Genomic DNA, 14,332 nt, shown 5'->3' with positions numbered 1-14,332 from the left:
TAATTTTTTGGAGTAAAGCTGAATTATAAATCTTTTTTGTATACCAAATAAAATAAAAGATTCATCAAAGAAACAAAAAGGTAATATAAATTAATAATATTATTATGGAATTTATTTTGAAATAATCATTTTTTTTTATACTTATGGATATAAATAATTGGGTTTTTATTATTTCTCCATAAATTTAATTTTACAATCAATATGATTACAATTATTAAATAATTAAAATTAATGATGACATACCAAGATCATATGTCATCACATTTAATCTTTTATGATCAAATTTATTTTGCAATTTATTTTCTCTACTTAATAATTGTAATTAAAAATTATCCATAATGATAAAAAAAAATTTGCAATATTTTCTTTTTTTTTTTTTTGTATTCAACAAATAAATCAATATTATACTAATTAATTTTTAATTTTTTCCTTTAAGGTGTACATACTTTTGGCTTATAATAATTGTTGTATATTTAGAAATAAATTAACGATAACATACTAATTACGTATGCTTATCAGACCTTTTTAATCTTTTATGATCAAATTTAAGTATTTGGGTGAACTAATTTATTTCTTGATATTCAACAATTAATTGTATTGTTTGCTGATTTTGTAATTCATTGAAAAATCATGTCAAATAATGACAATGAACGTCCTGGTGGTAGTAGAAACAACAATGTCAATTTTAATTTTGGACCATATCAACGATCCTTTGTCATTGACCAACCACCTCGAGCAACTACACCTCCACAACCACCACCACAACCACCTCCACAACCAGCAGCAGCAGCAGCAGCAACAGCAACATCAACAACAACAAAAAAAAAACGAGCAATAACATGTAAAGCATGTGGAAATGTGGGCCATAATAAAAGAAATAAATTATGTCCAAAATATAAACAAGACGAAACTCAACCAAAATATCGTCAGACTCAATTGAATTTTTCAATTGACAATAGTAATCAATCAGCAACAACATCAGCAAGTAACATGACAACATCTAGTTATGGATTTGGGAATGAGACTGTTGGAAGTGTAATTAATATTGATATTAATCAACCAACAGAAATGACACGTCAACAGAGGTATTATTATTATAATAATAACAATGACAATAATAATAATAATAAATAATAAATAATAATACAATAATTTTTTCAGTCTACAACGAGTTAAAGAATGGGAAATTTTCGACGAAAATGCAAATTTTCCAACAGAAAATACTAATCAAATGGAAACTGATGCTGAGCTTGCTGAAAATGTTCAGTTGACTGATTATTCAGAGTATTTTAAAATGGACTTTGATGATATTGAACCATTAACAACATCATCATCATCATGTAAACCATTGAGTCAGTCAACTCCACAAAAAAGAACAAACGTCTTGCCAATTAATACGTAAGATACTGCATTTTATAATTTGTTTATCTTATTATTTTTATAATAATCATTTTTATTTAAAAAAAAAAAAAAATTTTAGTGCTGCTGTTGGATCTGGTGGTAAACGTCAACGTACTGGTAACAACACCAACACAACCTCAACAACATCAACAACAACAACAACAACAACTGCTAGAAGATCATTATTTAAAGTACCTGAACGACCATCATTAAATGATTCATCATCAAATATGAGTTTGAATAATTCAACAGCATCAAATTCAAGTCGTTCTAGATCACAATCACCATCATTATCAACTGTATCAGCATCATCAAGAACATCATCACAAGCATCAATTTGTTGTAATAATTATGGAACTGATCATACCAATCGATCAAGTAAGCGTTGTTTAAATCATAGATTACCAATTAAAGAAAGAGCAATGAAAAAATTAAATCAAAATAAAGAAAAACCAACAAACTATGAAACACATACTATTAAAATGGGTTTTAAATCAATATGTCCAGATGAAAATATTAGACAAGAAATTTATAATGATGTTGAATTGATGTCAGAATGTATCATAGATTTTTCTATTTTTTTTGAATTTACCATCAGACATGACAAACAATGGATGGTACAATATTTAGAAAATCATGATAAAGAACCAAATTTGTGTCTAATTGCTATGCATTTAAAAAATAATTATAGTAAAAAAAATAAAGGCATAGTTGAATTACTTGATGAATATAATACATTATATCCATGTAGTAACAAACATCAATATCAATTCGAACATCATTCAGCATTAATTAAAAATCAAGTTAATTTATTTCAAGTAAATTTCAAAACTAATATCGTTGAACATATTCGTAGTCGAGTTAATAAATATTATTGTAAAGTTTATAATCGAGATTATTCAAAAATAAATAAATTATTAGATGATTTATTTTTACGTAATATTCATCCAAAAAATGATGAATTATTCAATAATGAACAATTTAAAAATCTTGATTTTAAAAAATTATATGATACCGGTGATAAATGGTGGAAATTTATTTCATTTCATTTAAAATTACAACTTCATGTTGATTTTGTATTATCACCAATAAATAAATTAGGATTACATTCAATATCATTTACAACTGAAGCTGTCCATCAATTGTTTCGAAGAAAAAAATTTATAAACAATGAAAAAACTCTTGTTAATGCTTCATATTCAATTGCAACAAATGGTCCTGATGATAATTATAATGAGTATGAATATGAAAATTTATGGAAAAAATTTATACAAATTCCGCCAAAATATAAATTTGCCTATTATATAACAACAGATGGTATCAGTGCTTCAATTCAATGTTTTAAAAAAATTAATGAAAAGAAATTAATTTTTAATATTGAAGAAAAAAATTATCAAGATATTGTTAATCTTAAAATATCTGATGTTGAACGTGAATTATTAATTAAAGAATTAAATAAATTATATAAACGATTTGATGGTTTAGATCCTGGTCTTCGTGAATTATTTGGTGGTATTATAATTCAAGATTTTAAAGATTTTTTTGATAAAGATAAACAAGAAAGATTCAAAATTAAAAGTAATACGTATCATAGAATTTCTCATTTTTACGAGAGGGAAGAAAAAAGAAAAAAATGGACACAAATATATGAGGAAACATATAAATCATTATTAAAAGAAAATAATGATTTATTAAAAAAAGATGATCCTGACAAAATATTTAAATTAAATGATATTAAAAATTACATTGCCATAACAAAATATCGATTGGGGTTGTTTGTTCAAGGCCAAATCATTTTAAAAGCAAGAAAAATAGCTAGATTGAAATGGGACAAATATATAAATACTCAAAAAACTAATGATATGATTGTTAATAAATTGTTGTTTGGTGAATTTGTTGGTGATAAACAAAAGTTAACAATAGAAAATAATAAAAAAAAAAAATTAGATAATAAAAAACTTAAAAGACAACGTAATCAAATTAAATTTAAAAAAAAATATGATGAAAAAAAATTAAAAAGAAAAAAAAAACTTGAAGAAAAAATTAAATTAAAAACACCAGAACAACAGCAACAACAACAACATAATAATAATAATAATAAATTAAATGGTAAAAAAAAAAGAAGTATTTTGAGGGACAAAAATAATACCAACATTGAATTTCATGATGCTGCTTTACGACAAGCTATGAAAGATGAAGAAGCTGAAAGAATTAAAAAAAAAATTGAAAAATTAAAGGCAAGAAGAAAAAAAAAACTTGACAAAAGACCTAAAAGAATTAAAAAAAATAAAAAAAAAGCTGATAATACAACTACTGATGCTGCTGCTGCTATTGCTGATGTTATTGCTGGTGCTATTGCTGATGCTGCTGCTGTTGATGATGCTGTTGTTGATAATATTCCTGATGAAAATGGTGGTGGTGGTGATAATGATAATGTTAAAATAAAAAAAAAGAAAAAAAAATCAATTAAAATTATTACTGATAAATTTAATAATAATAAAAGAATACTCATTGCATTGGGAGACACCAAGATATCCAAGTGGATGAAAGGATATCGAAGAGTATCATTTAAAGGAATCATCAGAGCTCTTTATTGTCGTGCTCGTTTATCAAAATCTAAAATTGATATTGTTGACACTGATGAATTCAATACCACTAAATTATGCAGTGCATGTAACAGTGTCTGCTTAAAAAGCAAATCACCTGATCGGTTAGTCATTTATTTATTTATTAATTTTATTTTAATTAATTTATTTATTTATTTATTTTGTTTTCTCAGGTACCTACTTTGCCAAAAGCAAGACTGTAAGGTGACATGGAATAGAGACATTAATGGAGGCAGGAACATATTAATTCTAGCGTTAATACGACGTGGATTAATTCCTGCTAACATTATTCCTCATTTTTCAAATTTCAAAAAAGGCGCGAGGACATTGGGACCTTCAGGAGTACCTCGATCATCAGCGTCTTCCAGGTGGTCATGGACCTAATGGAGTGCCTTTGTGCAATTGTAAACAAATATATTTTAGTTGTAATAAATTATAACAGTGGGACATGCGTTATTTAAAATCAGCCAGGCAAATCATAAGAGTCACTTGTCTATAATATAGTATATCCCGCATCACCACCTCTCAACAATTTCTCAAATTTATTCGCGCATTCGTGAGAATTTATTTTTTATATAAACATAAGGAACAACATAACAATGTACTTGATAAATACATCTCATCGAGACTCAATAATATACCCTGTCAATTTTATATATAAGAAAATATAAAACTTTTATTGTCAAATTTGGTACAGCTTGTTGTTGTTGAAAAATAGTATGTCCATTTGAGTTGCAAACATATATTTTTTTATTGTATACAGTATTGACTGAGGATCATCGTTTGAAATAACAAAACCCAAGTAGCAAGACTTATCCTAAAAAATAAATAATGAAAATCAAAATGAAAGAAAATATATTTTGAGGCTGATTATACATAGGTATACAAGATTTTTCATTATAAAAAAAATTATATTGCCGGGGGTAGTTAAGTGTATATATAAATATGTGGCCAAACATTTGGTCTATATATATTATATATATGTATACCAAAGAGAATATAAAAAAACAGAAACACAAATGACAGAAGCTCAAGGAAGCCAAGAATCTTTTGTCCTGTGATTACCACTCAAATCACCGTGAAATTTTCATGGTATTTTTACTATTGTTGAAAATAAAAAGAAATATATAAAATAATTTTTTTTTTTTTTAAAAATGATTTTTTATTATTTTATTTAGATAATTATTATTCAACATTTGTTTTTTGTTTTTTTTTTTTTTACTTTTATTTACAGTATAATTATTTTTAAAGCTATTTATTTACATTAAATTATTTAATTTACCTCAATGATGATTGCATTCATCAAAAAATCAATCTATATAATATCAATCAATCAATCAATAATAATAATAATATTTTCTTTGTTAAATTTATAATATATCATACTGTCACACTGGGCATTATGATTTTTTTATTAAAGCAACGCACTATAAATGTTTATGCGGGAGGGCTTATTGCATTGGCACTCGAGTTTACTGTGCATAATAATAATGATCGTATACATAAACTGCACATTTAAAATTGTCATAATAATATATTTATTTATTTATCTATCTATCTATATGTCTATTAATTTATTAATTTATTTGTACATTGTTAAAATCGACATCATGCAATAACGAATATGATGATATGTTTATTAACATCACAGTTTTTCTTAAAAACAATAATAATTTTAAATTATTTTCATAATTATTTATAATTTTACGTTTTTTTGTACATGTCACAAATAATTCTTTCAATTGGAATACGACCAATAGTACTACGAAAAAATAATTCTTCAATAGCATGTGCTGATACAGATCTCAATGTTGGTAATAACATTAATAATTTTCCAAATCTTAATTCACCAAATGATGCACCATTTAAACGTTGACCAAGTGCAATTTGTGCACCATAATGTAGACGTGCAACAGCAGCAGGATCACGAAGTCGACTAACAGAATTTGGTGATGCTGAACCACTGCTACTACGACTACTTGGTACAAGCTCACAATCAAGACCAGCTTTAAATAATACAATGGCTTTTATACATGCATACTCATGATAATCAAGATTCATTGAATGAAAACCAGCAAGTGTTTCACGAAATCTAGTAACTTGTAGGGCTAGAGGAAGATTTTGACTACCAGAAGGTACAAGTGCTGATGGATCAAGAGTTGGTACCATTTGTGCAGCACCCAAAAGAAACAATTCACGCCATGATGCCTCAAGAAGTGTTAATTGATCTTCAATTGATAAACCAGCACTTGTTACTAAATCTCTTGTCCAACTGACATTCATAAAAAGTAATCTAGCAGCTGTTTCTCTAACTGAATCAGCTGGCATTGTTGCTGATAAAATTGGCAGTGTTGAAATTCCCGTAGCAGTTGTTGCCATTGTTGATATGCTTGATAAACTAACTGGTATTTTACTCATTGACATTGCATTGCAATATACTGGATGCGATGATGGAACAGTTGAATGAGCCACAGATTGTGCAACAGATACCCTTGGTTGACTTGATGATTTTGGTAATGCAAGATCAAGAGCTGCTCCAGTTGTTGGTTGATGTTGATGTTGATGTTGATGCTGATGTTGATGTTGAACACTACTCATCATGATATCTGGTGTTTTAAATAAATAACCCATTTGTCTTCGTAGAGTTGAATTTCTTGGGCCTCGTTCATGTTGAACAGCTATAATTTTTAAATTAAAACATTATACATTAGATTTTCATTTTTTTTTAAATTTAAATTTAAATTTATAAATAGGTATATATTTACCATCTTTATTCATGCCAGCTTGTATACACTTGGCAAGTCGACAGGATCTGCATTGATTTCTATGTGTTTTGTCAACCATACATCCATGCTCAGATTTAGCTTTGCAAACGTATTGACGATTTCGTCTTATTGATCTCTTGAAAAAACCAGCGCAACCATCACAAGCAAATATACCATAATGTTTACCAGAAGAATGATCACGGCAAACTTTGCAAGGTATGTCATACAATATACGACCTGAAAATTAAAAAATATTAAATTAAATAAATTTCTTTCTTTCTTTCTCTCTCAATATATATAATAAATATAATTTTTATATGACTAAATGGCACGCATTTTTATATAAAAAATGAATAAAATAATAATAAAAATAAAAAGGGAATGTATATGTCTCTTTTATGAGAAGAATTGATTGGTTGATCACGAATCACGATACGATAAAGTGTCGTATTTCTTTTGGTCGTTGCTCACTTGAACGATGAATAAAATCGCTGTATTAAACTATGGCCAACAACAACCACATCCGGTCCATTCACTCTCATCGGATCCCTCGATGCTTGTGTGCCATTGGGCTGGTTGCCTCTTGGTTTAGGTTGTCGTTTACGCGCACAATACATCAGCATCAGCAAAAGCAAATGCAGAAGCAGCATATAAAAGTGTATATATATATATATAGTGAAAAGAATGGCTACGCGTAGTAGAGGGCGGATCACAGGACCCTTTAGCCAAACATTAATTCTTTCTCTTATTTTACTTTTCACTTTTAGTGACGACAGGTATGTTATATACTAACTTGATGCGGTGACAAATCGATGCCATTCAACAAGAATGAAAAAAAATAAAAAAAGGTGGAAATAAAAAAATATATATATATATACTCATCGAGAATTTAAAATGCTCGTGTTTTCCTTCATATATAGTATTATAAATGGGCTTGAAGCCAAAATATACTCTTTCACATGGCACCCTCCTCATTCTTTATTATTTATTCATATTTTTTTTTTTTTTGACATATTTTACACCTTTTCAATCATCTATCTTTCTCTAAATCTCGTCAATATAAATATATATATCTATATGAATGACTCTGAATATATGCACGTCAAGGATAACATTATTATTTTCTTTTTTCTCTTCAAAATATGTCATTTTATTGTCAAATTAAATATATTATTTGAATGCTAAGACTTTTATAAGAATAAAAATAATATCAATATATGCTGCATATGTGTCTGTTGTTGCAGTCAATATTAGTTTAACCGCAATAAAATTCATATGTGCATGTGCATTTTCAAGAAATACCTACTGAAAAATTAATATATAATTGTGCGTCGTGTGCATTGTCCGGTAAATAATGCGCGTTGATATATACATTACAAATTTTCGTTTGACTATGAAATGTGCAGTATATGCATTATATGATGTGCCGTCTTGGAGGCGGATTTTTCCCATGAGGAAATAAATGATGAAAAAGAAAGTACCGAGTTAAAAGACTTTTTTGTCGATGGAATCACGCGATCCGATGACTCGTGAGGGTGAAAAAAAAAAAAAAAAGATATGTGCGATAGATGTGTAGGGGAAAAAAATAAAAAAATAATTTATACATATTATTTTACGGGAAAAAATATTGTATATACAGCTTATAGATATATGAATTTGAGTATGTGTTGGAAAAAGAAAAAAAAAACTTGCGCCTATAAGCTGAATTTTTAAAAACAACAAGTTGAGCTTTTTATTCGTTGAAAGAAAAAAAAATATATCTATATATGAATAAATCTGTTGCGTTTAAAATTATATTTACAAAAAATAAAAGGATATAAAATAATTTCACTTGATTGGCGTGGTTGTTGAGCCATGGGAATTTAACGTCATGTGTTTCAAATTTAAAACACAAGCAAACTCATAATGACAATATTATAACGTATATATATATATATAAATTTTCGATTAGCCATCAATTGCATGTGAAAAATGTTAAATGAAAAAATAAAAGGGGACTAGAATATTTTATGCTCGTCATCTGTTTCCAAACACACGTAGCCTATATATACATGGAAGACGATTCGCAGGGGGTTGAAATTAAAAAACATCATCAAGCCTGCAGTGTATAAGTGGCAACTGGCCTGCAGGTTTGTGCGGCTGGGAAAGAGGGATCATCACATCACATGACTTTTTTTTTTATTTTTACTTCATTGGCAATCTATTTTATCATAAAATAATTTATACTTCCGGCGCACTGATTGACAACCAAATGTTGAATTTTAACCCTCACTTGATATTATATTACCACGACACATGATTTTATAAATTTATCAATGTACCTGCACAGTAAAGTGGTAAAGCACCCACTACTTGCATGCCATTTGATTCCTCCTTCTTTATTGATATGAACCATCTGCTTTTATTTTCACATGATATTTAAATGAACAAATGGTCTGCATATAGGTATATGTATGACTAAAATATAATCAGTGCGCGCCAAATGATTTTACATATATAGATATATAGTTTAAAATCTGCAACTTGTGCGACTATTGTTTTTTATTTTTTATTTTTCTTTATAATAAAGCTGGTCACTAAAGTTAAGTAGCATGTATATATGCGTGGATGTAGTTATAACTTATAAGGGATGCAAGGATTGAGTCTTGTCGGCACTCTTAACCTCTTAACACTAAAAAATACTTATGACACTGATGGCATTTAGCCGGTTAACGAGGATACCATGTTCGGTTCATTTTATTGTGCCAAAGATAATCTTCCTCGCTTCCGTTTTTTATTTTCTTATTTTTTTATTTTCTTTTTTTTTTGCACCGGTAAAACTCTACTATTTTAGAACATGTTTTTCCGCTTCTCACCCTTTTTCTTTTGATCAGTCCCGAAGGGGTCAGACACGCTCAGCGGGTGGCTGGCGACACCGATTTCTGCGAGACTTTACTTACGTGCTAAAGATCAGACTTTTTCTTTTCTTTTTTTCTTTTCTTGTTCTTTACACATTTTTAAATTTAAGATATATTTTTTATATAGGTATATTGATATTTTTTTTTTTTTCATTAATAAATTAAAAGTAAATGGCACTTACTGGATGATGGCTGCATTTTTTGCTGTGATGAATCAATATGATTACGTGTAGTTTCTTCACTCTGCATGGCAAATTAATATAATAATAATCACGATTTTTCACAAAAATCCTGATGATGATGATGATGATGATAATTAACTGATCACTAATAATATTTGATTATTATATGTATTATTCAACAAAAAATAATAAATAAACACTAAAACTTTATTAAACAATATATGAAATATTTATAACAATAATTGTTGATTGAAATAAAAAAAACAAAAAAAAATCAATTAGAGTTTCAAAATCACTGACTCTCTTTGATGAACAACAAGGAGATGTTTTGGTTGTCGTCGTCGTAAACTCTTCAACTCTTGAATGAATTGTGACTGACAGTCTTTGGCAACCGAGACTTTTTGATGGTCTGATGGTGTTGAGTTGTTTATCGTTTTGAAGATTTATTCTATTGGCCAGGATTCACCCTACTCCCTTGACTAAAGGGCGTTACCCAAAAAGGACAGTGGTGCCTCCCTCTGGTCCCTTTACGCAAGTCTATATTAATACAACAACGAGGGTTGAATATCACTTTTTTTTTTTTCCCCTTAGTGTTCTTGCACCCTGTACCCTAGTTTACTAAAATGCATTTATTTTATTTTTTTTTTTCTCATCCTCATCCACAAAATCATATTGCCCTTTGTTCAACTTTGTCTCACTTACTTTTTTTTTTTCTTTCCATGAGCATTCATTCAACAATAAAATGTATAAAGTTACTTATTTATTTAATTATTTTCTTTTAAACAAAATATTTTCCCTTTTTCTTTTGTGGAATTTAGACCGTGGAAAATTTTTTCAATTGAAAGAAACATTGTAAAAATAAAAATATCGTCATATTTTTTATTTATTTGATAGCTTTATTTTGTGGATCAGACTTTGCTGCATATTAACACAGACTCAGACTGCAGAGTGCATATCTACGAATATTTAAAAAATTTTTCATATGAAATTTAAAAAATCCATAATACAAAAAAGAATTAATCGAATAATAATTTTTCCATGAAATTTAAGGGATGCTTCGAGTGCACAACAATGAGATTCATCCACTAAACAGATGCACACCCTGTTTTATATCATCATTTTTTTCTATATTCTTTTATTCTTTTAGATATATCAATGACTCTCTGACTCCATTTTGAATTATATCTGATGATGGAAGAACCCTTGCGGCATTATTTTATCTTTTATTTTTTGCTTTATACATATAATTATATATGTATATAATATAAGAGGTATATCAACTGATCAGTTGATAAATCAATTATTGAAAAAAAAAAACCAAATTTCCTAGATGTAATTTAACAGTCAAAAAATATAAATATAAAAAAAATCCTTCTTGAATATAAAGATGAAAGAAAACTTCCCCCAATGAAGAAAATAATAAAATTTTGATGGTTCATCCAGGCATGTCAATATGTAGTTTTGATTTTGGTGCAATATGGCGGTGCAAGATTATCCAGCCATGCCATATAAGTAAATCTGTTGCAAGCAACCTTTTATTTTTTCTTTTTTTCTCATCTGTCGCATTTATTTTGTATATGTGAAGCATTATTAATACATATATATGTATACTCAACAAACTCAATAGCCTTCAGCAATGTAGAGATAGATACCACCACACACAATTCATAAAATATAATAAAAATAAAAAAAAAAAAAAAGCTAAATAGAGTCGCATTGTCAAGAAGGCAAACTATATACTGACTAAACGGCTGGTAATAGGGACAGAATCAAAATACGATTGTCCTGAAGCAGGCTGCACATATCCTGTCATTATTCTATATATAATATTATAACAAGAATGAACATCTCAACATCATCACCCTATACATACATACATAGACATGTTTTTTTTTTAGCAAGCATTTACGTATATATAGCAAGCAGGATTGTGGATTTATTTATTTATATATTTTTAAATTGTCAAAAATTACAATTAACAAATTGAAGAATTATGATAATAATAAATTTATCAACTTTTTATGAATTCATAAGGTAAATTAAATAATATTATGTTTAGGTATGTGCGATGAAAAATGTCTCGACAACAAATCCCATTCATCATAATATACATGTAGAAAAACTAGTTGGAATAATAATATACATTTGTCGTTAAGTATATAAGTAAATTTTAAATGACATATACAAAAGTAGTATTAATAAATATATATAGACATTATTTGAAGTAAAAGTAACACCCGAGACAAAAGAAAGTAGTAAAATCAACGGGTGGTCATCCACTCTCCGTCTTATTATTATATACATGTTTTTAAGTTTACGATGCCACTACAGTTTTTGTGGTTTTCATCCCTTATTTTCTTTTTCTCTGATGCATCGATAAATATATAGAAGCTGCTGCAGATCGATCCTTACAGCTTTAAAAAAAAATATATATTAAATCTTCGGAATTGGTGAATCTATGATATTTATATACTATTTCGCCAAAAAGTTGCTACACAGGTGCTGTTGACCTGTATTTCATTCTGCGAACAAGTCCAATTACTTGAAAATAATATGTTAAGCTATTGCAAATATAATATATAATTGCATGACAATTTTGTAATATGCAAAAATATGCAAGTTAAATTGATTTTCATAAATATATATATACTAAAATAGGCTTATTCAAGAAAATTTACATTTTGAATATTATTATTTTATTGTTGCGTTTATATATATGTATTTATAATGCTTAAAATATTTACTGTATACATACATAAAGAAGTGAGTGAAAATCCTCGAAAAATTAAGTTGACATTATTTGTTATTGTGTATACGCATGTAGCTTTATAAATTTATCTAGCATCTATATATATATTGAAAAAAAAATAAAAGCTGATGCTTGGCGGCAACGAGAAGGACAAATTGTACTACTGTAATCCGTCCTATATACATGCGTATAACTATCATACGCTCGACTTGACATTGACAATATTATACATATACATATATACATGTGTGTGTGTGTGTGTGTGTGCCACATGTTTTACACGCATACATTCATGTACAAATGCAGGATAATTTCAATAATAGAGGGATCATTTGTGGCGTTTTAAACTTTTTTAAAAAAAAACGACTACACAATGTTTTTCAATTTTACTTGTATAAATAATTTATTATATTTAGAGTGTACACCAATAGCTGATAGCATACTTTTTTCGTAGTAATATATAATGATAAATATAAAATGATTCATATCAACCTGTTGCATGAATCGTCGCACCCTCGCACATAACGCATTTGATATGCTGTCTAGTCGACCCTGCACACGGGGTTGATCGGATCGCACCGCGCAAATGTAATGACAGCGATGATCACGATGATGATGATGATGATGTTGTTGGTGTTGATGTTGTGGGAACTTTGAGGCATATGGTTGCACTCTTGGTTGGTGCTTGATATATATTTATCAAATTTGTAGTATCATATGGAGAAAGCATATCAAATGTATATGTAAACTTTTCTCTTGAATATACATCACTAAAACATCAGGTTAATAATAATCTGCCATATGTGAATTATTTTGTTGTTATATATGACTCGCATGAGAATTGGAAAATCATAATTTGACATGGGAAAATCATAATTATATATTAGTTGATCAACTACATTGTAAAATCATTTGTATAAATTTGACGGTTATAAATATATATTTGATTTGAAAGGGTTTGACAAATTTGAATATATTATTGCAAAAGTAAACGTCTTGGAGAAAAAAAATAAAAATTATAACGGCAACCGGTTAACGTCCGTTAGTCGGCCGGAAATTCAGTGTTATGAAAATCAGAGTAACGTCTTGTCAAATAATATTTTTTCACATAGACAACAACAACATGGTACTTATAATAACGAACTTTTTTTTTTTTTTTCTTTACCTTTATCTTATTCTTTCTTGAAGAAAAAAATTTAAAGAAAGTAGGCGTGTTGTCAAGTGACAAGTAGCTGCACCAGCTTAGGAAGGTACCTATATATATACAGATCAGAAATCAGAGCTGCTTTGGCCTAAAGTACTCGAACATATTGTGTTTTTTTCTTTTGGTACACACAAGAAAGCTAGTAGTCGTCTTGCTCATGTGAAAGACAGTGAATATTATTAAGACATGAATTCATCCTGGGCGGTAACATCCGGCCTCTGGTTACGCATTCACAAGGACTTTTTCAAGGATAATATATTAAGAGTCGAGAATAAAAAATTGGTGAGAAACATTTTGCTCTTGGCATATATGCGTATATACATATAGGTATATACGAATTATTATATTATCAAAATTATTAGCTACTGTAATTAATATGAAAAATATAATCAATTATGTAGAAATAAATTTTTATCATATCAGATAGAAAACTTGAGAATAAAATAAAAAAAAAAAAGAAGCAGTGGGAAAAAAAATGGCTGCAGTGATGGTGAAACTTGAAATTGAGGATGTCCCCCGATCATGATG

At 28.3% G+C, this 14,332-nt stretch overlaps 2 protein-coding genes across 2 annotated transcripts; one reads left to right on the top strand and one right to left on the bottom strand.

Moving 5' to 3' along the window:
- Positions 1-630: 630 nt before the first annotated feature.
- Positions 631-2,746, top strand: LOC122849312 (uncharacterized protein DDB_G0271670-like). The gene is made up of 6 exons (XM_044148003.1): positions 631-801; positions 931-1,085; positions 1,162-1,398; positions 1,481-2,256; positions 2,503-2,638; positions 2,716-2,746. Exons 1-6 carry the CDS (start codon positions 631-633, stop codon positions 2,744-2,746), a joined length of 1,506 nt encoding a protein of 501 aa, XP_044003938.1.
- Positions 2,747-5,406: 2,660 nt separating this feature from the next.
- LOC122848108 (nuclear receptor subfamily 2 group E member 1) lies at positions 5,407-9,982 on the bottom strand. The gene is made up of 3 exons (XM_044145945.1): positions 9,852-9,982; positions 6,773-7,009; positions 5,407-6,685 (listed from the first exon to the last, which is right to left on the bottom strand). The coding sequence occupies exons 1-3, from the start codon at positions 9,916-9,918 to the stop codon at positions 5,712-5,714; spliced, it is 1,278 nt and encodes a 425-aa protein (XP_044001880.1). The 5' UTR covers positions 9,919-9,982; the 3' UTR covers positions 5,407-5,711.
- Between the last annotated feature and the right edge of the window lie 4,350 nt (positions 9,983-14,332).

This window comes from Aphidius gifuensis, linkage group LG2, assembly GCF_014905175.1.
Source record: "Aphidius gifuensis isolate YNYX2018 linkage group LG2, ASM1490517v1, whole genome shotgun sequence".
Taxonomy (NCBI): domain Eukaryota; kingdom Metazoa; phylum Arthropoda; class Insecta; order Hymenoptera; family Braconidae; genus Aphidius; species Aphidius gifuensis.
This window is presented reverse-complemented; position numbering and strand designations above follow the sequence as displayed.

Coding starts and splice junctions, on each gene's coding strand:
- LOC122848108 (XM_044145945.1), bottom strand. CDS start 9,918: ATGCAGAGTGAAGAAACTACACGTAATCATATTGATTCATCACAGCAA. Junction 7,010..9,851: donor AAAAATGCAGCCATCATCCA/GTAAGTGCCATT, acceptor TTTAATTTTCAG/GTCGTATATTGTATGACATA. Junction 6,686..6,772: donor AGCTGGCATGAATAAAGATG/GTAAATATATAC, acceptor TAAAAATTATAG/CTGTTCAACATGAACGAGGC.
- LOC122849312 (XM_044148003.1), top strand. CDS start 631: ATGTCAAATAATGACAATGAACGTCCTGGTGGTAGTAGAAACAACAAT. Junction 1,086..1,161: donor GAAATGACACGTCAACAGAG/GTATTATTATTA, acceptor TAATTTTTTCAG/TCTACAACGAGTTAAAGAAT. Junction 2,257..2,502: donor TATCGTTGAACATATTCGTA/GTCGAGTTAATA, acceptor TAAATAAATTAG/GATTACATTCAATATCATTT.